This window comes from Penicillium soppii (genome assembly GCF_028829465.1).
Source record: "Penicillium soppii strain IBT 18220 chromosome Unknown utg000005l, whole genome shotgun sequence".
In the NCBI taxonomy this organism is placed as follows: domain Eukaryota; kingdom Fungi; phylum Ascomycota; class Eurotiomycetes; order Eurotiales; family Aspergillaceae; genus Penicillium; species Penicillium soppii.
Genome location: NW_026643235.1, coordinates 2,577,475 through 2,603,168, shown reverse-complemented (window position 1 = coordinate 2,603,168; position 25,694 = coordinate 2,577,475). Strand labels below are relative to the sequence as shown.

The 25,694-nt window shown below is 48.9% G+C and overlaps 9 protein-coding genes across 9 annotated transcripts; 5 read left to right on the top strand and 4 right to left on the bottom strand.

Moving 5' to 3' along the window:
- Window positions 1-591: 591 nt before the first annotated feature.
- N7529_006425 (GMC family oxidoreductase) lies at window positions 592-2,583 on the top strand (the record flags this gene model as incomplete). The annotated part of the gene is made up of 1 exon (XM_057241952.1): window positions 592-2,583. The coding sequence occupies one exon, from the start codon at window positions 592-594 to the stop codon at window positions 2,581-2,583; it is 1,992 nt and encodes a 663-aa protein (XP_057097311.1).
- A 248-nt stretch (window positions 2,584-2,831) lies between these two features.
- N7529_006424 (mitochondrial 54S ribosomal protein bL21m) lies at window positions 2,832-3,626 on the bottom strand (the record flags this gene model as incomplete). Its single annotated transcript, XM_057241951.1, has 1 exon — window positions 2,832-3,626. One exon carries the CDS (start codon window positions 3,624-3,626, stop codon window positions 2,832-2,834), a length of 795 nt encoding a protein of 264 aa, XP_057097310.1.
- A 441-nt stretch (window positions 3,627-4,067) lies between these two features.
- Window positions 4,068-5,106, top strand: N7529_006423 (rRNA-processing protein NSA2; the record flags this gene model as incomplete). The annotated part of the gene is made up of 5 exons (XM_057241950.1): window positions 4,068-4,070; window positions 4,143-4,153; window positions 4,212-4,754; window positions 4,820-5,032; window positions 5,091-5,106. 5 exons carry the CDS (start codon window positions 4,068-4,070, stop codon window positions 5,104-5,106), a joined length of 786 nt encoding a protein of 261 aa, XP_057097309.1.
- Window positions 5,107-5,826: 720 nt separating this feature from the next.
- Window positions 5,827-8,289, bottom strand: N7529_006422 (serine/threonine/tyrosine protein kinase MPS1; the record flags this gene model as incomplete). The annotated part of the gene is made up of 1 exon (XM_057241949.1): window positions 5,827-8,289. One exon carries the CDS (start codon window positions 8,287-8,289, stop codon window positions 5,827-5,829), a length of 2,463 nt encoding a protein of 820 aa, XP_057097308.1.
- Window positions 8,290-9,482: 1,193 nt separating this feature from the next.
- On the top strand, window positions 9,483-10,722 carry N7529_006421 (PWI domain-containing protein; the record flags this gene model as incomplete). Its single annotated transcript, XM_057241948.1, has 5 exons — window positions 9,483-9,586; window positions 9,666-9,756; window positions 9,822-9,986; window positions 10,035-10,112; window positions 10,180-10,722. The coding sequence occupies 5 exons, from the start codon at window positions 9,483-9,485 to the stop codon at window positions 10,720-10,722; spliced, it is 981 nt and encodes a 326-aa protein (XP_057097307.1).
- Window positions 10,723-11,966: 1,244 nt separating this feature from the next.
- N7529_006420 (putative cell wall protein) lies at window positions 11,967-14,507 on the bottom strand (the record flags this gene model as incomplete). Its single annotated transcript, XM_057241947.1, has 1 exon — window positions 11,967-14,507. One exon carries the CDS (start codon window positions 14,505-14,507, stop codon window positions 11,967-11,969), a length of 2,541 nt encoding a protein of 846 aa, XP_057097306.1.
- A 5,008-nt stretch (window positions 14,508-19,515) lies between these two features.
- N7529_006419 (uncharacterized protein) lies at window positions 19,516-20,850 on the bottom strand (the record flags this gene model as incomplete). The annotated part of the gene is made up of 1 exon (XM_057241946.1): window positions 19,516-20,850. One exon carries the CDS (start codon window positions 20,848-20,850, stop codon window positions 19,516-19,518), a length of 1,335 nt encoding a protein of 444 aa, XP_057097305.1.
- Window positions 20,851-21,150: 300 nt separating this feature from the next.
- N7529_006418 (Zn(II)2Cys6 transcription factor domain-containing protein) lies at window positions 21,151-22,993 on the top strand (the record flags this gene model as incomplete). The annotated part of the gene is made up of 2 exons (XM_057241945.1): window positions 21,151-21,240; window positions 21,290-22,993. 2 exons carry the CDS (start codon window positions 21,151-21,153, stop codon window positions 22,991-22,993), a joined length of 1,794 nt encoding a protein of 597 aa, XP_057097304.1.
- A 532-nt stretch (window positions 22,994-23,525) lies between these two features.
- On the top strand, window positions 23,526-25,181 carry N7529_006417 (uncharacterized protein; the record flags this gene model as incomplete). The annotated part of the gene is made up of 5 exons (XM_057241944.1): window positions 23,526-23,641; window positions 23,669-24,044; window positions 24,066-24,636; window positions 24,669-24,844; window positions 24,900-25,181. 5 exons carry the CDS (start codon window positions 23,526-23,528, stop codon window positions 25,179-25,181), a joined length of 1,521 nt encoding a protein of 506 aa, XP_057097303.1.
- Between the last annotated feature and the right edge of the window lie 513 nt (window positions 25,182-25,694).

Sequence of the window (25,694 nt, the reverse complement as noted above, 5' to 3'; positions counted from 1 at the left end):
CAAGTTGGCTTGAATCAAAGTGGCAATGACCTTCCAACATTATTTGAAGATTATAATCGCCCTGTTTCTCAATCCTCGCAGATAAATGTAAATGATAGACCAGTGTCCGCTGCTGAATCATTTGCTTGATGAATCATTGTCAGAAAATATATACTCATGTATTATTACAGTTTGCTTTATGATACCCAAGTCGACATTTATCTCGCTCTCCAAGATATTTTTAAATCATTCTTACTGAAAAGCGAGTACGTCTTATGGGGAGCTGGGAAGGGAGTCATGTCCTACAGATAGACACCGGGACAAATGACACCTGATAAATAGGGCAACAATGGGGTCTTCTCTGCATCGCTGATTTGTCCCATCCTTTGGCTATTATTGTCTTCTAATCAATGAAAGATTACAACTTTTCTCGAGTTTTCGTTCATTGAAGAATTCAAGATCCAGTCGAACTGTGCCGGTAAGTCCAGAATGTACACAATGTACACCGGTGTTACTCGCAAGGGTGAGTGATCGGCATATTTCGGCCACTGGAATGCACTGCAAACTTAATTGTTTCATGAAATTCACAGACATTGGGCATACAATGTAATGATGCGTGTTTTCAATACTGTTTCTGTTTTTATCGCCTCGTACCTAGGATCTGTTTTAGCAGCCTCCCCAGATCTGAATCTCTTTGCATACGGCAATACTGGCCCGCTGTTGGGTACTTCTTTCGGCACTCCAGGCGCAAACGCGACTTTTGACTACGTAGTGGTCGGAGGCGGAACCGCAGGACTCACAATCGCAAGCCGTCTCGCAGAGAATCAAACAGTGAGCGTTGCAGTCATCGAGGCGGGCGGCTTCTATGAAACCGATAATGGCAATTACTCGATCGTGCCCGGGTATTCCAGTTACTTCACGGGTTCTGACCCCACAGACTATCAGCCGCTTATAGATTGGGGATTTAGTACGCAGCCCCAGTCTGGATTAGGAGGCAGGGTCTTGCATTATGCTCGAGGCAAGACCTTAGGGGGTTCCTCGGCCAGGAACTACATGCTCTACCAACGGCCTACGGTCGATAGCATGCAACGGTGGGCAAATGAAGTGGATGATCAGAGTTACACTTTTGAGCGCTTGTTGCCTTATTACAAAAAATCGGTCCACTACACACCTCCCAACCAGACATTATACAACAACTCGACGAACAACCAGACTACAGATGCGTTCAGTCCAACGGGTGGGCCACTAGAAGTCTCTTTCAGCAATGTTGTGCATGCATTTGGTACGTGGTGCCAGAAGGCACTCATCGCACTTGGCATGAACCAGATTGATGGTTTCAACAGTGGTAATCTGGTTGGCTCTGCCTTTGCAACATTTACTATCAATCCGCGTAATGCGCATCGCTCTAGTTCCGAGTCGAGCTTTCTTCAGGCGGTTCTGAACAAAGGTTCTGGGCCTACAGTGTACAAGAACACCATGGCGCAAAAGATATTGTTTGAAGGCCACGGTAAACGAGCCACAGGCGTTCAAGTGTCGACTGGAGGGACCTTTGGCACACCTTCAATCAACTTCACGCTTCGTGCTGGCAAGGAAGTGATCCTGTCAGCCGGTGCCTTCCAGACCCCTCAGTTGTTGATGGTGTCAGGAATCGGTCCATGCAACCACTTGCGTAGTTTCGATATTCCTTGCCTCGAAGATCTCCCAGGAGTCGGCCAAAACATGCAGGACCATCCAATCTTCGGGATTGCACATCGTGTAAACGTTCTCACTGCCTCGGCCTCGGCCAACAACGCAACTTTAGCAGCACAGGGTGCTCAGGAATACATAGAACAAGCCACAGGTCCACTCTCCATCTTTGGGCCAGGGTATTATGGCTGGGAAAAACTTCCAATCGCACTGCGCTCGAATCTTACCCGTGAAGCTCGCCATGCACTGTCAAGCTTCTCTTCTGACTGGCCTGAGCTAGAGTGGTTGCCCATCAGCGCATTCAACGGCTACAATCTCAACAAAGTGACAGCTGACCCGAAGGATGGGCACCAATATGCAACAATCAGCGGAGCCTTGATTGCGCCCCTATCACGCGGCACAGTTCGACTTGCTGGCTCAAGCATGAACACCCCGCCCCTGATAGACCCGCAATGGCTTGCTGATTCCACCGATATGAATTTAGCTATCCAAGCATTCAAAAGACAGCGTCAAATATGGGCGGAGCTGGCGAAGTTGGGTGCGGCTGAGCACGAGGAATATTTCCCCGGCTTCAATGTTTCCACTGATGTTGAAATCCGTGAGTTCATTCAACGGAGCATGACCACAGTCTTTCATGCATCAGCGACGTGCAAAATGGGACGTAACAATGACAGGATGGCGGTGGTCGACAGCCACGCACGCGTCTTTGGAGTGCAGGGGTTGAGAGTTGTCGATGCCAGCAGTTTTCCATTTCTACCACCAGGTCATCCCCAATCCACTGTTTATGCATTTGCTGAGAAGATTGCGGATGAAATATTGAGCTGGAACGAAGAACAAAGTCAATATAGTAGTGACTTGATCTCACCTGATGACTGGCAAACTCCCATGTATACACGTCCTACGCAGTTTCAATATTAGAATCTCCAGGAAGAAAGAAATCAATACTATAGAATACAATGCATACAGAGAACAGCGCAAATCCATATATTTGTACAAATATGCCGGGGAGATATCAATGCATCACGGCAGGAAAATGACCGAAAGCCCATAACTCAGACGGCATCTCGGCTGGCATTATCCATGCCTCAATAACCACTGTCGGACCGTAGTCCGGCATCAAACAGTTTCGCCTCAAAACAGATTCTCCTCAATATCGAATATATCAATCATGACCGGGGCCCAATGACGGAGCCATCTTCGCCTTCGCCATCCTCAACGACCACCGCGCCTTCCGCCAACAACTCCTCTGGCGTCTTGACTCGTACATCCATGACTCGCATGAGGGTGTAGCGGTGCTTGCTCTTAGCTTGCTTGACGTGTCTGTTTCTCCGCTTGGTCTTCTCTTTGATGCGCAGCGGCTCCGCATCCACACCAGTCACACGCATCCGACACTCGTACATACGCTCATCGATGGTAGGGGCGCCCTTCATTGTGAAGTCGCGCGATCCAACGGCAGAAGCACGGTTGAACCGGACGATATCACCTGCCTTGACATTGGGCATCAGAAAAGGCAAACGAAGGTGGTCACCTTCGGTCAACAGGTACGGCCGTGCGTGCAATTGGGCGACGACGTAGTGCGGCTTCTGGCCGGCAAGATGGGGGAGCTGTGACATGAGGGTTTTGGTCACTTTGAGGGGAGTGGTGAAGGTTGGTTCGACGGGTTGTTTCGCAATGGGTACATCGGCGCGTGTTCGGGGTGTCATGGTGGTTTCGTCGAAATTGTTGGAGGGCTTGATGCCATTGTGGGTCTTTGGCTGGGCATCTTGGGCCCGGGGAGTCGCACTGAGGGGTAAATCGGGGTGGGTGGAAGATGATTGACTCTGGAGTGGTTGCGAGTTCATCAAAGACGCAGTTTGGTGCAGGCATGCTCGTTGCTGAAGGGGAGCCGCGGATGAGATTGTAGACGGTGCTGTCCAACGCAAGTCGGATACAAGGCTCCGCAGAGCAGAGCGAGAGAACATGTTGACTGAACACTTGCCAACACCCAATGTGGACTGAGAGTGGAAGTGGTTGGCGGTAATTGATCGAGGCACTTCAAGAAGCGGCTTCCCCGTAACTCGAGAAATTCAAACTTGCACATATGGCCGCTTTGCTACCCGTAATGTCACGTGCTACTATCAATTTGACTTGATCGGAGTTTTTGATTGCCAAAAATTTGCATGGACGCAGATTTAGTGGGATAATAGTTGTAACTTCTTTTCAAAATACCATTCTGATCCCTTATCAATTTTCAAACAGCACCTTTCTCTGCGCATATGCAAATTGAAGTTCTGCCATACCGATAAGGAGTGTCACGTGATTCACTATCTTTGCCGCATCACAACTTTTTTCGGTCCCGATTAGATCTTCAAGGCAAGAACTTCACCAACCATTAAAACAGTGTCGTTCATTCGTCATTCATCATGGTATGTTTTTTGTGATCCTCGAGTACTGTGTATCCAATTTCCGAGTTTAGCTAACCATCTTTTCCCTTACAGCCTCAGAACGAGTTCGTCTCTCCCCGCCAGCCACCATGGAATCTTCCCCAACTAACATTATACCACCAGGTACATCGAGCGCTGGCAGAAGCAGCACGGTAAGCGCCTTGATCACGATGAGCGTCAACGCAAGCGTCAGGCCCGTGAGGGACACAAACAGTCCCACGATGCGCAGAACCTGCGTGGTCTGCGGGCTAAGCTGTACCAGCAGCAGCGCCACAAGGAGAAGATTCAGATGAAGAAGCGCATCAAGGCCCAAGAGGAGAAGAACGTCAAGTCTGCCGCGCCCGACGAGCCTTCCAAGACTCCTCTGCCCCAATACCTGCTCGACCGATCGCAGGAGACCAACGCCAAGGCTCTCTCCAGTGCTATCAAGGATAAGCGTAACGAGAAGGCCGCGAAATTCGCTGTCCCTCTGCCTAAGGTTAAGGGTATCAGTGAGGAGGAGATGTTCAAGGTTGTCAACACCGGAAAGAAGACCCACAAGAAGTCCTGGAAGCGTATGATCACCAAGCCTACTTTCGTTGGTAACGACTTCACCCGTCGGCCCGTCAAGTACGAGCGATTCATTCGTCCCATGGGTCTGCGTTACAAGAAGGCCAATGTCACACAGTACGTTTTCCTCAGAGTAACTTCCATATCTGTGAAGACGATGTGGTATTAACATTCTCTTTCAGTCCCGAGCTTGCTGTCACTGTTCAGCTGCCCATACTGTCCGTCAAGAAGAACCCCCAGAACCCTCTCTATACCCAGCTGGGTGTCTTGACCAAGGGAACAATTATTGAAGTCAACGTTTCTGAGTTGGGTCTTGTTACCACTTCCGGCAAGGTTGTCTGGGGTAAATGGGCCCAGGTGACCAACACTCCTGAGAATGATGGTTGTGTTAATGCGTGAGTTGCCTCGATTAATCAAGCTATTCAAGTTGGATACCGAACTAACATCTGTCAGTGTCCTTCTGGTCTAAATGACAACCTCCAAGTTCCTCTCGGTGGGCACCTACCTGCCTGTCTCCTATACCTCCATGCTCAGGCAGTTCTATATTTCCCTTTCTTGATACATACGGTCTATCAAGACTGTTCTATTCTTGGGCGGTGTTAATGGCGCAAAATCAATTCCATTGATTTCAAACAAAAAGTATCCTGCATGTTTGGCTTCTGAATGGACATAGCTAGCTACTAGATATGCATTTATCAACCATGATTTTATGAAGATACTTTAACTTAGGACTGTCACTCAAGCCAGCAGAGATTTCCTACCGGCGGTTGTGTAACAAAAAACACGTACGTTTAGAAAGTGTAAAAAAAATTGAGAATTGTCAAAGTGGTCAATTAACATCCTAACCAAATGGGGAGGAGTAATGAGCCCTGATACTAGAGTAACCAAGAATGGGCTAATGAAGTCATATACAAAGAGAAATCCACACGCTGCGCTGAATCGAACTTCATCAAATATCCACCAGAAAAACGTGGGTGGGCCAACCAAAAACCCGAAGGATGATGCAGGAAGAAGAAGCAATGCAAAGAAACACAGACAGTCAGATATATCGCAAATCAACCAAACAGACCTAGAAATAACACATCCAACACCGGTCATTAAGTCGTTTTAACCAAAAATGAAACAAGTAAAAGTGCCGATCGGGGCAGCCAGGACAAAGGAAATCAAATAAAGGAGTGAGTGGGTGTTGTTATGCGTTTTCTTCTTCGAGGGCTGCTTTTATCTTTGCAAAGAAGCCGGCGGGCCATGCAGCCAGCTCTTCTTCTTTGGGTACACCGCGAACCTTGCAATGGTTGACGACGTTGGCCAGGATACGACCAAGCATATCCTGAGTGACTGGGACAGCACCTTCAAGTTGAGCATCGGGGTGCAAAAAAGGGTCACGAGGGCCAAGCATTTCTTCTATCGTGGGTCGGAGAGTCTGATCACGCTGCAGGCAACGCTTCAGGGTCCGGACGAGGCCAGGCGGCACTGGAACGCCTCCAACGCCGAAGGCCGGGAACTCGATTTGTACACGGGGGTTGGGGATAGCCATAATGCGCTCGTAATATTTGGCGATCTTGGCGAATGGAGGTTGTCCGTAGACCATCTTATACAGAATGCAACCTAAACTCCAAACATCGCTAGGTTTTCCTAATTTCATCACTTTTCCAACACTCGCTGGCAGTCCGAGGGAGACATTTGAATCGACCAGAGCTTCGGGGGACATATAGTTGGGGGTTCCGACTTGTTGTTCGCGGTGAACGTTGACAGTGTTGTCCTGGATCGCATTGGCGATACCAAAGTCGATGAGCTTCAATCGGCCTTGAACCATAAGGAAATTCGCCGGTTTCAGATCAGAATGGACGATGTTGTATTGGTGAACTGCTTGAACACACTCGAGCATCTCCTTCCAGTAGAAACGAGTGAAGTTGATATCGAAAAGAGCATCTTCGGCGTTGAGGCGAAACGTAAGAATTTTCTCGAGATCAGACTCTCCAATTTCCATAAGCACACTCAAAGCATGTTTGTCATTATTGAGTTCCCAATCAAATAAGCGGACCACACGATCGACATTCTCCAGTTTCTTCAGCAGGTCGATTTCACCTTTGTATCCGGTAAGGGTTAGTGGATCGACATCTTCCAGGTTCACGCGTTTGAGGGCAAAAATCTTATAGTTCTCAGCCATAACTCGGTAAACACGAGAGCTGCCACCTCGACCGATACAGTCAAGGCGTGTGAAATGCTTGCCATTGATTGACACTTGCGATTTTTTCTTTCGTGATTGTGATGTCGATGCGCCTCCTGTCGAAGTGGCGGTCTCGAGAACAGACATTTTAGGAGGGGGAGGCGCCGCTCTGTGAGGAGTGTTATTACTCTTTGTGGCCAGTATCTTCCGCGCGGAGGTTCCAGATGGAGTCTCTGCTGCATCTTTTTTATCAACAGCGTTGTAATTTTCAGGTTTATCCAACATATTCAATCCCTGAGGCTTGTTGCGCCGGAAGGTTGGCGGTGGTTCATTCTCCTGATCACGCACCGATGGCAAATTCGGCACAGAAGAGACCTTGAAGACCGGCTGCTCTTTCGCTATCGAAGATTTGGATGACATTTCTGACGAAGCGGGTGTTGACTTTGAGCCGTAGGACTTTGGTGAAGATGACCTTGAAAATGGACCCTCAACCTCGGCAGGACGAAAAGGATACTCCGAGCGATGTGATTCCCGCGAGAGAGGCGGGCTGGGGTCTGCCCATGATACCTTGGGCGATGAAGGCTTTTCGGGTTTGCGATATTGATATTCGGATTTCTCTTCTCCTTCCACATCCTCCCGCACACCGTCAGCCGAGAGATATCGGTTGTTCTCTTCGTTACTCTCCTCGCTCTGTCGTCGTAATACGCCCCTCCGGGCGGGCCCATTCAAGAAGCTGCCAGCAAGTCGACCGACCCTCTTGACGCGCAGAGAGCTGTGAGGCGCAATTTCCTCGCCACCGCGGCCCCGAAGCGCTGAAGAAGGGATATATCTTGAAGCCGGGTCATCATCATACTGTGACTTGCGATCACTGCCAGAGCGTTCTGCACTTCCATACTCGTCGGCCGAGTTACGTTCTGCCGAACCCCTTCCGGAAGGCGAACCAGAGGCAGGAGAGTTTGAGTTACTGCGCGATACATTGATACGAACACTGCGCTGTCGAGGGGCAGGAGTAATAAAATCATTCGGGCGGCTATGATGCTCGGGTTCTGCACTCTGGCTGTTGGAAAGCGGGGAGCCTTCGCGGGAGAACCTCGAACCCGACGAAATGGCGCCAATGCGAACAACTCGGGGGGCCGGGCTGCCATTCGATGAGTCGTGTGGGGATGAATTGCGAGGCGAGCGGCTCTGTCTTGAAGCTGTCGCAATTCGTTCGTGCGACACAGATTGAGCATTTTGCAAATGCGGCGAAGAACTTAATCCATCACCATGTAACAATGCTTTTACAGATGCGCTGAATTTTGGTTCCGGGACCTCTTCATCTGAACTGTCGCCTGCAGAGTAATGTTTGGGTAGATGGCCTGGTTGTGTTGATGCGGGAGATACCCGTCTAGAACCCGAACGTGAAACCGTGGATCGGGACATCGGTCGGGCTGGTTGTCGGTATAGATCGTTGTATGTTGATGGGAGGGAATTGGGGGACGCCATGGCAACAATACCTACATTGAAGTCGTGGATCAATGCGGCCCCTCTAAAGTTGTCGACTATTTGTTGATGCTGCAGGGGAAAGGAAGCCTATCTTGATTTCGTCGCGAGTTGTCGGCGCGCTATATAGTCACGTGAGTGTTCGTTGCTATAGCGACGCCCCTTCCATAACATACCTAAGAGTGGTGAAAGAAATCATTCTGGTGTGATTTTGGGTGAAGAGTAATACGGAAAATGTGAAAAGTGGTCAAGGATTGCTGGCTTATCAGTAATACCCTCTTCGTGGCACATTTTGTTGAATATCATGATGGTAGGTCTACAGAGTACTATACTATACCTAGGTACACAAGATCGACCAGATAACCTCCACTTACTAGACTAAACCTAGTGATGCTGTCATAGTATTATAGCACCTTATCTTTGTAATGCATACTTTGATGGATTGCCTACGGTGGAACCATTGATAGTGCTACAAAAGTAGGCCCGAGCAAGCATATATACTCAATCTTCAAGTTGAAGATTTTTAAGTGGTGGTATATCTTAACATTCCAATCTCTAATTGTCATCACCACTACGAATACACATATACATCACCCTACCACTGGAATTAAAATGAACTTCAAAATAATATATGAACTTGGGTAAGAAGATTCGGTATAGTATGCGAACTAGATGTAAACTGGAAAATCTTGCATGCAAATATGTCACCTAACGTCATTGCGATATAGCTTGGTTCTATTTGCAAACCCTCTGGGTAAGAACGATCCCATGGCTTTTTTTCATATAATCGTGCATGTAAGGTTTGAATTGTCAGAGCATGCAAAGCTGTACTTTTGTATGATAACACTTGAGGACAAACCTCGAGTTACAGAAAGCTGGCTCTGTTTATCTTGATGAAAATGTGTATTATAATAATATTTTGAGTGGCAGGTGTAAGCACACTGAGAACAAGATATGAAGGATCTCAAAGCAAATAATTTGATGAACCCTATCGAGATTAATACCTCTAAGAGCTTTCCTGATCTTGTTTTTCTGAAAAAAAAAACCACGGAGACTCATTTGGCGCCTCAAAATCCAGGCGAAAGAAACCTTACGGTTATCGATAAGTGCCAACTACGCAGGTATCATGTCGCGCTTCACCTTTCTCGCGTGTTTTCCAATGTATTATCTTTCCTCCACCTTCGTCCCTCTCAAAAATGGCGTCTACCGTTGACTCCAAGCTGCTGAAGCGGACCAAGTTTCCACCCGAGTTTAATCGGAAGGTGGACATGACGAAGGTCAACATTGAGGTTATGAAGAAGTGAGTGATCTTCCCCGGTTTTTTTCCCGGCCTGGCTGCAAATTACTGACATTGCATTTTTTTCACCTCGTTATTGCAGATGGATTGCCAGCCGAATTTCCGAGATTCTTGGAAACGAAGATGACGTTGTTATTGAGCTCTGTTTCGGGCACTTGGAAGGGCCTCGCTATGTACGTTTATCACCGGGAGCTTTAGCGTCTCCGCAGCTTACTGACTTGACTGCACTTGGTTCCAGCCCGACATCAAATCTCTCCAAATCCAACTCACCGGATTCTTAGACAAAGATACCTCCAAGTTCTGTCAGCAGCTATGGTCCCTGTGTCTTAGTGGACAGGACAGCCCGCAGGGTGTCCCAAAGGAGCTTTTAGAAGCCAAGAAACTCGAACTTATTCAAGAAAAGGTATTCGGAATGACCTCATTGATATTGGAAGCGTCTGACATAATACAGCTGGAAGCCGAAAAGGCCGCAGAAGCTGCTCGACGACAAAAAGAACAAGACCAAATTCGCGAACGAGAACTCGACAATGTGAGACGCCGAGAGCGATCAGACCGCGGACGTGGAGGACGGGGAGGCAATGATTTTGGCCGTGGAGGTCACAGTGATCGTGGCCGTGGAGGTCGAGACTTCGAGAGACGTTCTCCCCCTCCCAGAGATCAAGGCCGCTACTCAGACCGATTCCGTGAACCCCCCTCGCGACGTGACTTTGACTCTTATGTGCCGCCTGGTAATCGTCGAACCCGTCAATCATCCAGATCTCCTGCATACTCTCGCTCTCCATCTCGCACTCGATCCCCCAAACCATCATCACCCCGCCGCGGTCGTGATGAGCCCCGCCACCGGCCCCGCGAACGCCGTCGCCGCTCCCCCAGCAGATCAGTATCTCCCCAGCGACGGAACCGCGGAGGAGCGAGAAGGCCCAGCCCGGACTACGGTGACCGTGCTAGATCCAGATCCATTCCTTCCCGCAGTCCCTCGCGCTCACGTTCCGTCAGAGGAAACCGCCGCAGCCTTTCTTTGTCTCCTCCCCACGACCAACACCCAAGAGACGCTGACATCAAATCCAAGTCTCGTTCCCCCTCGCGGTCCCGCCGCCCATCTGGAAGGTCCCGTCGAGATCGCGATTCCCGCCGCTTGAGCCGCAGCCCTGATCGTAACCGTAACCGTGACCGTAACCGTGATCGTGATCGTGATGATACCCGCGTACGTCGCAATTCCAGTGGCAGTCGGTCTCGCAGTCCCCAGAGGGACAAGGATGGCAAGCGCCGTCGCTCACCGGATAGATACACACCCGCACCTCCCAAGCAGCGTAGCCCATCTGCTGGTTCTGCACCTGAAGAAAAACGTCGCAAGATTGCTGATCAAGGCGAGGACCCATCGCACCCCTCGGAAGCCTATGATAACGAAAAGAAAGATGCTGATATGGTGGGTCATTGAGAGAGAGAAAAGAACAAGCCTTTGATCCATTCCCAACTGTATCTTTATCACTACCTAATCTTTGTGAAATAATGTGATTATTACTTTGTCATATGCTTGTGCTGTTATGTTCAAATACTAACAGGAGGTTTGTATCTAGCCCGTCAAGAGACCACCCATTATGCGAATCTCTTCAACAGAACTTCGTGAGAAAGTGCTCCGTGAGAAGATAATTGCTTTGCGTCGATCAACCAGTGACGCCCGGAAACCTAAGCAGGGATAAGTGCTGCAAAATCAGTGGTGGAATGATTCCAGGAACTTGAACATGACCTATGACGGAAGAACTAGGTGAAATCTTTTAGCGTGTACGTGTACAATACGATATAGTCAATCCATTCAACTTCAATTACAAGGTGAACTCTCGGCCAATGCTGGTAACGAATGCATTTTGAAATTTTGGAAGTAGAATGCAACTGCATGGATCTTGAGTTTGACCTAGTTCTTCACATTTTTGATATATTGGATTGACAGAGAGAGTGAATGTGTTCTCACTGCATTACGAGGGAAGATATTCTAGATGCATATAAAGAAAAGAATGTACTCCATTGAAGGGAAAGAAGGTTTATATATGCTCAAATCATTATGTAGACAACAACAAGGGATCTGCACTACCGAATCCCGAATCCCTTCCTGTCAATCAAATACCCGCAAAACACACGATGTACAGCACGGACCAGGCTTTCAATCTTTAGACAAGATTAGAATTAGAATTAGATATCTACAGACAGGACAGAGGTAATAACACAGCAGATCACGGGATAGGTGGGTATCAGACGCGGCAGGTCGCCACGTTACCCGTCCACGTTGTTGAAGGTCATCTTGTCATCAAAGGGAAAGCCAAAATTCAACAAAGTAAGGAAATTTCTGAGAGGTATTCTCAAACATATGTCCAGGTATGCTGTCTGCTTACTCGCAACCGCAGACAGTGGCAGTCACAGTCGCGGTGACAGTGACAACCTCCTGACCAGAGCCACCGCCGGAGGGCATGGTGGGAGGGCTGGTGGGGGCAGGGCTGGAGCCAGTGTCACAGGGGGCAGAGGGCACGGAACCGGTACCCTGGGGACCACTGGGGACAGAGCCAGATGCCTCAGGGCCGGAAGGAGCAGGAACACCGGTGGGAGAAACGCCGGAGGGAGTCTGGACGGGAGCGGTGCCAGAGGGAGCGGGGACACCGGGAATCACGGTAGAACCGACAATCTCGGAGGTCTCAGTGTCACAAGGAGTGGTGCCAGCGGAGCCGCTGGGGACGGAACCAGTAGGAGCAGGGCCGGAAGGAGCGGGGCCACTGGCAGCAGGGGTGTCGGTGGGGGAGACGCCGGAGGGAGTCTGGGCGGGAACAGAGCCAGCGGGGGTGGTTCCAGCAGGGACAGAGGGAGCAGGGACACCAGGGATCACGGTAGAACCGACAATCTCGGAGGTCTCAGTGTCACAAGGAGTGGTGCCAGCGGAGCCGCCGGGGACGGAACCAGTAGGAGCAGGGCCGGAAGGAGCGGGACCACTGGCAGCAGGGGTGTCGGTGGGAGAGACGCCGGAGGGAGTCTGAGCAGGAGCGGTACCGGTAGGAACAACGGGAACAACAGTGGAGCCACCGTTGGGGCCGCCGGGGATCACAGTGGAGCCAACGATCTCAGAGGTCTCGGTGTCGCAGGGTGTGGTGGCAGCGGGGCCGCTAGGCACGGGGCTGGATCCAGCAGGGCCGGAGGGAGCAGGGCCGCTGGGGATGGAGATAGAGCCAGAAGCACCGGGAACACCAGTGGGAGCAACACCGGAGGGGGTCTGAGCAGGGGCGGTACCGGTAGGAACAACGGGAACAACAGTGGAGCCACCGTTGGGGCCGCCGGGGATCACAGTGGAGCCAACGATCTCAGAGGTCTCGGTGTCGCAGGGAGTAGTGGCAGCGGGACCGCTAGGCACAGGCATGGAGCCAGAGGGAGCAGGACCGCTGGGAATGGAGACAGAGATGGAAGCACCGGGGCCGGAGGGAGCCGGACCAGAGGAAGCAGGGCCGCTAGGGACGGGAGTACCGACAGGGACAGAGACAGAGATGGAGGCACCGGGGCCGGAGGGAACGCCCGATGTGCTGGGCTTGTAGGGAGTGCTGGAAGGCAGGCTGGGGACCGAGGAGGATGGGGTGGGGGCACCGGGGATGCTGCAGCCGGTGAACCACTGGAGGATGATGATTTGAATGCTCACATCAATGTCGACGCTGGAGCAGCCACCAAGGAATGCAGCAAGCTCAGTACGGGCATCGAAGGTGAGACCAGCGATGCTACCGCCAGAGGCGCAAACAGAGAGGGCACCACGAAGATCGACGCTGAGGCCAGCGAGGAGAGTCTCGGTGAGAATACCAGTGACATCGCCGAGGAGACCACTAACAAGGTCAAGGGAGACAGAGACATCAGCCTCGACAGCAAAGGACAGCCAAAGGAGAACAACAGCCTTCAGCTCAACGCCCAGGGTGCAGTCGGAACCGGAGAGCCAGATGGCGAGCTGGGTGCGCACGTCAAGCTCAATAGCAGTGGCGAGCTGGCCCTCAGCAGCGGCCTGAAGACCGAGCAGAATATCGGCACCGAGGTTGGCGGAGATATCAGCACTGAGGAAGGCAGCGAGCGAAGCCTTGCCACCAACGGACAGGAGACCGGATTCCTCGACGTGTACACCGACGGAGGCACCGACGGAAATGGTGGAGAGAGCACTCTCAGCAAGGGAACCAATCTCAACGAGATCACCACCAGCGTGGCCGTTGATCCAGGCAAGGATGGAGACCTTGAGCTCAGCGCTGAGATCACACTCACCACCGTTGATCCAGGCAAGGAGAGAAGCCCTGATGTCAGCGGAAAGAGAGCCGATAACGCCACCAGCGGCGCACACACCAAGGCCAGCCTTGATGTCAACGTGAAGGTCAGCCTGGGCTTCCAGCCAAGCAGAAAGAGAAGTCTGAGCGCCAACGCTCAGGACGAGAGCAGACTCGAGGCTGGAGGCAGCGAAGATACCGTCGATGGTAACGTAGAGCTGGCCCTTGGCAGCGAGGTCAGCACATCCGGGGATGTAGACGGAAAGAGCAGCCAGGACATCAGCGGAGAGAGTGAGCTCATCGTCACCCTCGCACCAGGCGAGCAGGGACTTCTTGAGAGAAATGTCGATATTGGCATGGATCAGCAACCAAGCCTTCAGAGCGGCCTTGGCGTGGGCGTGGATGGCACCGGCCTTGCAGCCAAGAGCACCACCCTCGAGAGCGGCGGCACCCTCGGCACTCAGACCAGCGAGAAGGGAACCCGAGGAGTGGCCGTGACCGAGCACGGCGCTGAGGATGGAAGTCACATCAACAGTCACATCACCGAGAATCTCAGCGAGAAGACCGAGAGTGCGACGTTCAACAGCCATATCGGTAGGGTAGGCGAGAGCCGAGCTCGCCAGACTGGCGAGCAAAACGAGAGAAGGACGCATTTTGTGGTATGTGTATATTAACGAATGTATAGGTCAAACGCGGAAGTATAACGAAGGACTTCTAGTATGTAGAAGCGAGAGACCGAAAAAGCAGGCAAAAGCTGCCAAGGTTATTAAAGATAGACTGGGGAAAAGGTGAAGAGAAAAAAAAAGAAAGTTGAGTGATGGATATCCTAGAACTGATCGACCCTGGGTGTTTATATACCCCTGGTCAATTTCTTGAACCGGGAGGCTTCCCGGGCTCGATTGAAGCTACCGGGTCGTAACAGACTCACACTGGCCCTACCCCAGTCTCCAATTCCACATTTGGAGCTATCTACCCCTTAGGCTTCAGGGATATCGACTAATGGAGACCTGGATCTTTCACGGCCGGGTGGATCATCTCTCCTACAACATGGGTGGAGCGATGATCCACATCAGCGTGTCTATTCTTGGTTACAGGAGTTGCAAGATGTATCAGGTATCCCGCTAACCAATCTCGAGATCAATGCTCCATCGAGGCGACCTCATTGGGGAGAGATGCGGTCGGTGTCCGTCTACGGAGTACGGATATCAAAAAATGGAGATACCCAAGCAACAAATCATCCAATCCAAATTTAAAAAGTGAACGAACTTTTGTTTTATTTAAAAAGCAAAGGTTGAGAAATCCAACAACCGAGAAATATACTCTAAATGTTGTAAAGTGCCAGAGCCTAAGACGGCAAAATCCTCGTAGATCAAAGAAGCCATGCGCTCATATCAACAGTCTCGAGGAAGTGATCAACATGATCCACACAACGGTTGAGACTGTCGTTTCTGAAAATTCTATTTTCTGTTTTCTATCAACTTTTGTTTACAAATACGATATTGTAGTATTCTGACCCCTTTTCCCTGATTTTCTCTCCACAATTTGTACTATACCCTATAAGCGTACTACGTTGTAAGGCTACTACCTATTTGGTACTAACTGCATACTTAGACAGTTCTTCAAAACAAACAATTTATGAATCTGCGATTGCATGCGACTTTCCGAGTGGCCCGTTCAAAGCCCACATAAGACCCGCAGCACCGGGGAATTAGTCCAGGCACAACTGCAGGCTCTTAACCCTTTCAGGTAACGATAGACAGGTCCAGTTGTGCTGTTTATTAGACTCGCAAGACCTGTCGAATCAAGACACAGATAGCTATAACGAGAGGTCTAGATGTTGTTATCCTTGTTTTGAGTCGTACGTTGTTATTACTTACTCAGGCTAGTCTTGACTTCATCCAAATCTATCCGTGGAACCGACTTGTCGAAATTCAATTGCTTATGATGATATTTGTTATAGTAAATACATCATTACTGTACCCTCAATGGGTATCCGCAAACTACCGAAAACCAATATAATATTCCAAGCGACAGTAAATTGTGTATCTTGGAACAGTCCTCGGCTTCGCACAATTGTAGGTCGTGCTCCGAGTATACTATTGTCCATTTGCTCTATATTTCAGTCGGTAACGGGGACCCAAATGACCAGCACCAAAAATCGGCTGGTGGCTGACAGCAGTGCACACGCTAAAAGCGCCTCGTCCTGGATTATAATGTGAAGTTTTGCAGTTCTCACAGTGTGGAAGACCCCACTTTGCTATGAAAAGCACAAATAACAACCAGAATAACTAGAGAATAAAAGAAGTGGGGATATTACCCAGGTTTCGCCCTAAAATTCGTCCCTAAACTAAAGTGTAATGGTGCCGGCGTTCCTGGCCAGGGGTAAGCATTGATAGGGGGGCTGTGATTTCCACGGACGTTAAACGATTTACGGCATAGCCAAGTGGATTTAAGAGCGACCGCTTGGCCATTAAGCTTCGTCTGCTGCATCCCCACAGACTAACAGATCTCAAACAGCACTAACACCACCAAGAAGTGCTATCCTCCACCTTGAGAACCAGTTCGTGATGCTCTAACTACTCTAACTGTTGGCTTCGGATCTTGAGGCGATCGAGGTTTCACCTCGGGTGATCAACCAAGGGATCAGAGACATTATGAAACATGGATCTAGTAGAGTGGCAGTCTATTGTACAGTATGCACATGTCAACCGGAAGTTTTTATGTCTCACTCCACATGGGCACATTCCATGAGCAAGTCACGATGGCTGCATATAGCGTATTTCATGGGCATAGTAGTCCCAATTGGCAAAATAATCTTCCACCCCCTGCGCCTTGGAAACTGCCCCCCTGGGCTGATTTTTAACAGGTCCGCGATGGGCAGATGTGGGACTACAAGCTGCATTTACTCATTTCTAGCTGCAGCTGGCCGCATAGCTGCCAGGATGTTTTTCCTTGCACACTCTTCGTCAGTGTTATTGCGATCGGTCCAATGCAGATAACTGGTATTACCGCGGATATCCCGGGCAAAATTTGACTAAACAAAGGTTTTCGCCCAAAAATTGCTTGGTTCAATAGTGTAGTTACATAGATTTCAAAAGTCCGAAAATCTCTTCGCTCGGGATTTGAATCTTGTACAAAGTACGTTTTATCCCTGACTCAGTAGCGCCCTTGAATTCGTGAACAAGAATCACAATGATCATAACTTCAACATCTCCAGTATCTACTCCGTAGTTTGTACAATATTCCAATTACCAGAACAGAGGAAAATCACTGAGATCCGAATACCCGAAGTCCCTAAGGTTTTCACTAGTGTAACGCCTCACACCTTGGTGGCGATAGTACCTACAGTGTATGGAGTAGTATCTTCCCATTCGGAACGGCGACCGAGAATAAGTAGCCTTAGTCAATAACACTACAATATTGTGTCCATTATAAAGTGGTACTGAGAGGGTCCATGGTGGCTAGAAACCCCCTATAAACAACTAACAGGTTCGTTTATCAAATCACGAAACGTGGAAAAAGCTTAAACCAAGCTACTTCACTACGGTAGATTTCTCATGTTGAGGTGCTCTATCCCCTATTCCGCCGGAGGGCGCCGATTCTGTTTCATTTTGATTAAAGTTTGCCCAAAGAAGAATAATCGAACAAGTTCGAGCTCTACATAGTTACATTGCTCGGATCCAGGGTTCGGGGCCTCGCAAGGGACTCAATCACTCTTCTTGAAACGCTCTAAAAAGCTATTTTTAAATGTTGCTGGCCCCTCAATTGATGAACTGGTGGACAGGGCGAAAATTGTCGGGGGAAAGTCTCAATGCTTCAGGCACAGTGCCTGACCAAAAATTTTCGGGCCTTCTACATTTGCCGACCACGGCTGGAGTCGGAGCCACACGTGAAAGACATGCTAAAACTCAAGACCCCAAATGTTCAACATGAAACATATGCCCGTCAAGATCGGCCTTCCGGGAATCCGCGATCTACTCGTCAGACAGCCTTTTTGGAGGAAAATACGGCATAATCAAATCACCCATACGAAGTTGCTCTGCTTTCCATGGATAAAATGCAATTTAGCATATCAGATAGCTCCAGATGTCACTGACATGAAACAACTCGCCACTGAACGGACTCAATTCCCGCCCGGTGATGAAAGTGACAGAAACAGGATTTGATCCCTTCCGTCCCAAATCGAATGTGATCGATCGCAGCTTCCACTGTCCAACTCAACTCGATGATGGCTCGATCAACGGAATCCTTATATCCGCAAAAGTGTACGATATGTATACCGTTCCAACCTCCCGCTCCCATCACTCGCACAGTGCAGACGGCATGGAACATTTGGGTTCGACAGTACTAGGAGTCATATACATTATACAAGGAAGGATCAGCGGGCCTCGATCGTATAAGGCTGATTGACTTCCAGGTTGTTTTTCCATGTGGTCCTTTTACCCTTACATCGTTCCATGGTCTCAGGCACATGGGAATCTTCAACCTTGGATGTGGTGACTGATCTGAACCGCGGTACACTGGAGTTTGGTTACCGGAGATTGATGTTCTTCTGGGAAGTTTCCCTTTGATATTGGAAAACAATCAAAGTCTTCTGGGATTGCGATCCTCGTCTGAATCACGGTCCGTAGCGGTCCATAGAACGGGTTCCAAGGATCGCCATTTTGAACTCAATTTTAAGGCCGCGGCTGAGTACCGTTGGCTGTGGTCGCTTCAGTCCACATTGTCTCAGAAAGAAATTTTTAAGCTTATCAGATTTGTTCGTATAGTTCCGAGTTTGTTGTCAGTTGAGGCGGCACAGAATTTTGTAAGATGTGCCATTAGATCTGCTTTGTTCACGGTGCTGTTGGATCTTCACTTCCGGTAGATAACTAGATACAGGAGATCAAATATAATATATTGTCCTATAATTTATTACAGAATTAAGCTTTTATCAGTATGGAGTACTGCTTTCGCCCAAAACAGCTCACATTGCTAGAGACTGACACTTGGGTGCAAAGAGATCGTGCGATTGCAGTATTGCGTGACCATTGCTATTCACAAATTCAAAACATATGTTCCTAGAAATTGATGATTGGGGTCTGGAATTGAATTCAACAGAGAATGAAGAAGTAATTTTGAGCAAATTGTTGTTGAAGGTGAGACATCGGGAGGAATATATAATGCGCAACTCATGTCATCGTCAATGTCCGGACCTGCAAAATATGCTACTTAGGTATACAACTTTGTCTTATTTTAAGCCCCAGATTGAATGAACCGATCAAGATGCTGCGATATGAACGTTTCGCAGTTTTAAAAACTCAACATAGACGAATGCAAAACAACTTGAATCCTCAAAACCGAAAACTCCGGACCAGACTAAGAATTTCTTATCTAAAGCTTCTTTCTGTATTTTCCAATAAAGCTCAGCAGACAGACCCAATAGTGCTTGATGAGGGCGACAGGAGAAAAAGATAAGAGATGTCTCTTCATGTGGAAAAGACGAGTACTGGTGGAAAGTGTTTGATTTTGGGTGTGGACCACTTTATGCCTGCACACAGGGGAACTTTTCTTGCACAATATGACTTCAATCAACATCATTGACCGAAATAGAACAGACGCAACCTGAGGTTGCTAGGATCTCCCCAAGTTGTGCTGTCAAGGAGGAAGACGGTAAAGTCACTATGAAAAATCGGCAGAGTCCTCGACTTGATGCAATCTACTTCGAATCCAAGCAGCAAATGGCCCAAAGAAATGCGTATCCAGATTCTCCGGTCGCTCGCAAAATTTCAGAAGAGCGCGATATCGTTCGGACGCAGAGCTTGAAGTCGCAGAAAGAACTTTGGCGAGATCCACAGGACACATATAAGGAGGCTGTCTAGCATCCTCACAGATAGATGCGGTACCCTGCATCGAGCACGCATAGTAAACGCAATGGGCGATACCAAAGCAGTGACCCAACTCATGGCTTGCGGTGCGGCACATCCGACCAAGCCAGAGCGCATATATTAAAGAAGGCGCAGAATCTACTTCCCGAAGAGATTGGTACGCTGAAACTGCATCTTTCACTGGCCCATCGAGCTCCAGTGTTGACTTCTGTGAGCCCTTGTTAACGCCCCGAGACCTCTTCTGGTTTTTTGCGGCCGGCTCTGCTGAGGTGCATGCTGACATGTATGTCTCGCAATGCGATGCGGGCCAGGCATGGAGACGCTCAATCCGTTGAATGTGGTCCAGGGTAGGATTGTATCTTGCACTGGAGACCACTGCAACCCGACTTCCTCCGTATGCACGGCCGCACACAAACTCGTCATCTTTCTCTTCGTAAAGATCGTAATCTACAAGCATTATTAAAGCATATGCATCTTTTGGGAGCAGGCTAATTGCAGCATCAAGAAGATCAGTTAAGTTGATCTGGCCGCCATACACCCCTTCTGGTAGAGTGCGAGCCCGAATTCGCACGCATTCATCACCGATGCTGAGACCGAGGTATTGCTCTTGCGCTGGCTTTTTGGCTTTCTTTCTGGCTTCGTCCCATGGCATGATCCGCAATGTAGAGGAGGGCATCATTTTGACGGGCAGCCCATGATAGAAAGCAGCTAGATATTCTTGAACGTCTTTCGTACTCGGAGGATTGATTTGGCAGTCATTCCCCGTTGATGTTGGTTGTGTCCATTCCCGGACGAAGTCAAGACCCGGATCGACTTGAGGAGAGGGGACCACATATATGGTCTTTTTCTTTGGGGTGATCGGATTGCGATGTTCCGCATCGACCCATTCCTGAAAGCTTTGAGGGTCCTCCTCCTCACCAGCAAGATCGTCATCAGGCAGCAATAAAGGTGCAGGAAAAGCCTGTACGCTTTCATTGAGGAACAATTTGTCGCTCCTTGGGAAGACTCGATTATCTGATTTAGTTGCAGCGACACGCTGTCGCTCACTTGGTCTTCTGAAACCAGTCACAGTAGCATGGGAGGAGGAAGAAAAGCATAGTGAGGAATGATTACACTTGGCTTTAGGCATTCTTGCAGATATGAAATTCTGGGCAGATGTATCTGAGAAAGGGGGTGAAATGTTGGCACGTGCGTGCGGCTCTTTGACGCACGAGTTCTATGAATTTCTAGGAGAGGCTGAGAAATTTCTCGCAATATTTGACTTATTGAAAATGTGTCAAGGTAGTATATTGAATAAAGGGGAAACAAAGGTGAAATGCAAAGGCAGAGAATGGCTCCGCGGGTATTCCCGTGTATATCTCCGCAAGTGGCGGGGTGACTGTCTCTCAACAGCGTCCACGCTTCCGGATTTTGTTACCTCAGAATACCAATGTACAAACCTACGCCACCACGAGAAAAAAAGACCAAAATCACCCGTTCCCGAACAGGGTGCAAGGGATGCCGACAGCGCCGGGTGAAGGTGGGGTTCTCCTCCCGAGATTAAGATCTGATCACTGACCTTTGTCCAGTGTGACGAGAATAAGCCATGTGGAGCGTGTACACGCCTTGGAAGGACCTGCGAAGTGATCGGACCGAGTTTTGATTTTCGCAACGCTTTTGTTGTGCCGAATAACTCCTCAACTAGCCTTTGGCGCCCCAAACCTTTGAGGGTTGTCTACGCTAAAGACTCGCTGGCGCCGGCATCAGTCGCCCACAATACAGATAATGCTGAAAACCAACCAGATCAGACCTTTGCCAACCGCATAGATGATGATTTGGACCAAACTACAAGGCCTTCGATTTCTCACACGTCGCTGTCACCAAATCCTCTTCCTGGTCCCGTTGTTGTGAAGTCTCTCAACAGATCGGAAAACGAACATTTCTATATCACACACTGGGACAAATCCTGTCTCAGTGCTCTGGATGGATCTTTTGAGAGATTCACCACACTTGCCATTAATTATACACCGTTGAAGCATGCACTTCTGGCTCTGTCGGCCTGCAATTTAAGCCGCATTTGGCCCGAGAGCGATACATTTTCACCCGCGATGACAGGATATCGGCCTCACCGAAATCATCAAGCTGCCAGTCAGTACTATTACTCTTCTGCCGTTGGTCAGGTGGCAAGAGTCATTAATCAAGTCTCCTTGCCCTCTCCCACGAACACACTGGCTGCCTTGATTCTGTTCTGCTACTTGGAATCCACAATGGGAAACTTCACAGCCTTCCAATTTCATGCAGATGGGATCGCAAAGTTTATGCAAGTGAAATTTGCAGAAATTCCACCAGATATAGGGAATCAGCTTCTTGCTGCATGGATTCTTGCCAGGTACCAAAATTGGTGGCGTAGGATGAACTATAGCTCGTTTTCCTTCCAGCGAGCTCAGTCTTCGCTACGGCCGACCGAGGAAGTTGCAAAAAGTCTCTTTTCAGTTAGCGCTAAAAGAGCGATTGTGGTCTCAATCCTGTGCGAGTCATACCGAATCCACACAATCAGGGTCTTAAAACTTTGGGCAGACCCGAAGCAAATATCTGATCCTAAAGCCGAAAATTATATTGCGCTACTTGATTACGAATCGCAAAAGTTAGAAGACTGGCACTCGACCCTCATGGATTCTGAGCTTCCGATTGAGTGCTCCTCGCACGTTGAACCGTCCGCAAAGAACGGACTTCTACCACTCGTATTCGAATCGCACGACTCGGCAATGAACTACGCTTACTACGTTGTCTCACGTATCATGCAATGCACTGATATTTTGTACCAGCAACTCCCTCGCTCCGAGTATATACAAGAGAAGAAGGAAGAGACAATCTCCCACTGGACGCGCCTGTTAGTCCGGATCACTATTGGTCTTGACGTCACGGAATGTGCCAAGAAGAACGTTTATTCAATTGGAGTCTCTAGCCTTCTCATGGCATGTCTTCTTAGGTGCCATGACCAAGAAATAGGTCAATGGATCGAACATTGGCTCCAGAGATGGAAAGAGCTGAACGTCCTCGAAGAAGGAAGCTTTCCTATCGCACAGGTCCTGCAGGTTGCTACTCTAGTCAACAAAGAGAGATCCATTGGCAACTACATATATCACATTGGACTTCCGGAGGATGATGGGGGTGGCAGTGGGAAATACGCGTCCTACAATAGTCAGCATGTCGATACCCTTGTGGTTAAAGGCATGCGCAGTGAGCTTGGACTCCTGTATTCTGAGACTTTATCTATCGCCGTGGGTCAATAAATCAATATCGAAACTATGGATTGAGTCTGTGACTTGATCGTGGGGCCGCTCAACAAAGGTTATTGCTGTGGTGGCCTTAAGCCGCCGCCATCCATGTCGGCTTATCAGAGCGCAGCCACGGTTATTAGTCTGAGATAGCTTCTTTCCTCTCTTTCTATGAAGCGAATTATATAATGAGAATAACTTCTACATGGCTATTCAAAAGTTTAAAAATTTGACGCTTAGTGTAAACAGTACTCCCTATGCGAGTGACAGAATTTGCTTCAGGCAGCCTATGTCATGAAAGTAAGTAGCAAGCGGCTTTCTACTTCTATTCAAAGCACGGCTGGTATTGTGTTTGTTATATTTTCTTTCAATAGCCAACAGTCCCTTTTTTTCATCCAATGAATTGATATGCTGGTAATGAAGCTGTTGACTCGGAAGTCTCCATAGAACGAACACTTATTGACCAGGGTACCACGCCAAGGAAAATCCCCTCTTCTAAAGTCTATCTTTGGTAAAGCAAGATATATTCATTTATCCTCACCAAAACATGGATTCCAATCTCTTTAAAGGTCCCTCTTTCCAGGACAATATGGCGGATGAGGGGCCGGAACCGGAGAACGGGCTATCAAGTGTTTCCATATCACATCTATTGAGTCGTGAAACGTGAGTACATTTCTTGCAATACAATAGACAGAAAGATAATTTGAGTAGATATTTTGGCTCGATTTTGTTTAACATTGGTGCCTTCGCCCTTCCGGCCTTGTATAGCACGCTCAGTAAACTATGGGTCGCGAATATCGATTCGACACAAGTGGTGACGACAGATATCTATACCTACATCGGAGTGATCGTGGAGGTTCTTAACGAAGGTCTTCCCCGCTCAGCATGGCTCGTTATCGGGGACAAAACCACGCGAAACATGCGCTCTCGGTTGAACCTCGCCTACACAATGTTGCTCGTACAGACTGCTCTGGGAATCTTGATGACAATAACTTTCCTAGCCGCCTCCAAGACGTTAGCCTCGGGATTTGTTCCAGTGGAAGTGCGCCAGGCCTCCATCACCTATGTGCGACTATCGTCTGTACAGGCCGTGACATCTGCGATCGAAGCCGCCCTGTCTGCCTCGACGAGGGCGCTCGATAATCCCGACGTCCCGTTGATCATCAGTTCGGCCAAATTCCTGATCAACATCGTACTTGATCTATTGGTCATCTCAAAAGTTCATATCGGAACATGGAAGCCTACTATTATCATGCAGGCCATTATACGGCTAACGTGTGATACTGTATCTGCCCTCGCGGGGTTGATTTATTTCCTAACTGTCGTGGTGAGACGTTGCCAAAAAGACTCGACCGATTCAGGACGTTTGCGTTGGAGCCAGTCTGCTCTCTGGACACTGTTTAAACCTAGCGTGTATACATTCACCGAATCAGCTATCCGGAATGCAATCTATCTGTGGCTAGTCCATCAAATCATTCTGCTAGGATCCGACTATGCAACTTCGTGGGGAGTATTTAACACCATTCGCTGGGGACTAGTCATGGTTCCTGTTCAGGCACTAGAAGCGTCGACGCTCACTTTTGTTGGCCATAATTGGGGTATGTTCCGTGCTGAAAAAGGCACCGAATACCCGCGGGCATCTCGAAGAGAAATCTTGAGTAAGGATGAAGAAAGAAATTTATACCGAAAGCCTCATCACTCACCCACATTGCAGAGATAATCCGACCAGCCCTGCAATCTTGCTTGATTGTATTGATATTCGAGACTATCATATGTATTGCGCTCTCACTGCGTGGAATAGAGGCCTTCGCGCATTATCTATCTGGCTCAAATGTCGTGGCCAAAATTACTCAAACCATGTGGAAGGTAAGAAGGAAAATCATGAAAAGCCACAGCCGTTACCATTACTGATAATTAGCAGTCTATTGACTGGACGTACATTTTTTACGGGCTGAATTGTCAACTTGCAGCGATCCTCCTTGCGACGTCCCCGCGATGGTATCTCTACCAATCACTGGGGTCGAATTTTTTGTGGATGCTACCTTGGGCCATCGTCGTCACAGTTTTGCTTTTGCCGACAGCTTTGGCCTGGACGTTCTATGCCATTATCTTTGGTGGAGCTCTTGTGTTCGATTTTGGTTGTGTTTGTTTGATTCTCTCCCTGTGGGCGCACAGGCTCACAAGAGGAAAATTAAGAGCTTAAAGACACAGTGTGTTCAATATACTGATCGAAATGCGTCTGCTTCAATATTATAGTCAGATTTAGATCTACGTTGTAGATCTTGAAGTGTTATGTCATACTCTAGATGCAATCTTTCCTTTCCAAGGATTTCCCAGTGGGAACAGACAGTGGAGAAAGACGAGGTCCTGCCTTGCAGAGCTTGGCGCTTCCACCTCCCAACATTCGTTTGATCGCGACAGACTCACTGAATGGAATACGAAGGTGCATAGCGGCCAGGGTCGGACTGAATCATTCTGGGATCGCTTTCTACCTCTTGCTTACCTTTTATTGTCGTGTTGAATCTGGGGTCTCAGCTTTCAGTCGTTCGGCATTTGACGCGTGGTATGGGTCTATGTTCGCAACCGAAGACCCACCCTCATCCCTATTGTTAATTGGCATAGGGCGATGATCGCAGGCATGAATGGGCTCGGATTATCCGGCGATCGACGGCGTTCTGAACTCGAATTGAGATCTTCATCTTGGCTTGGCTATCGC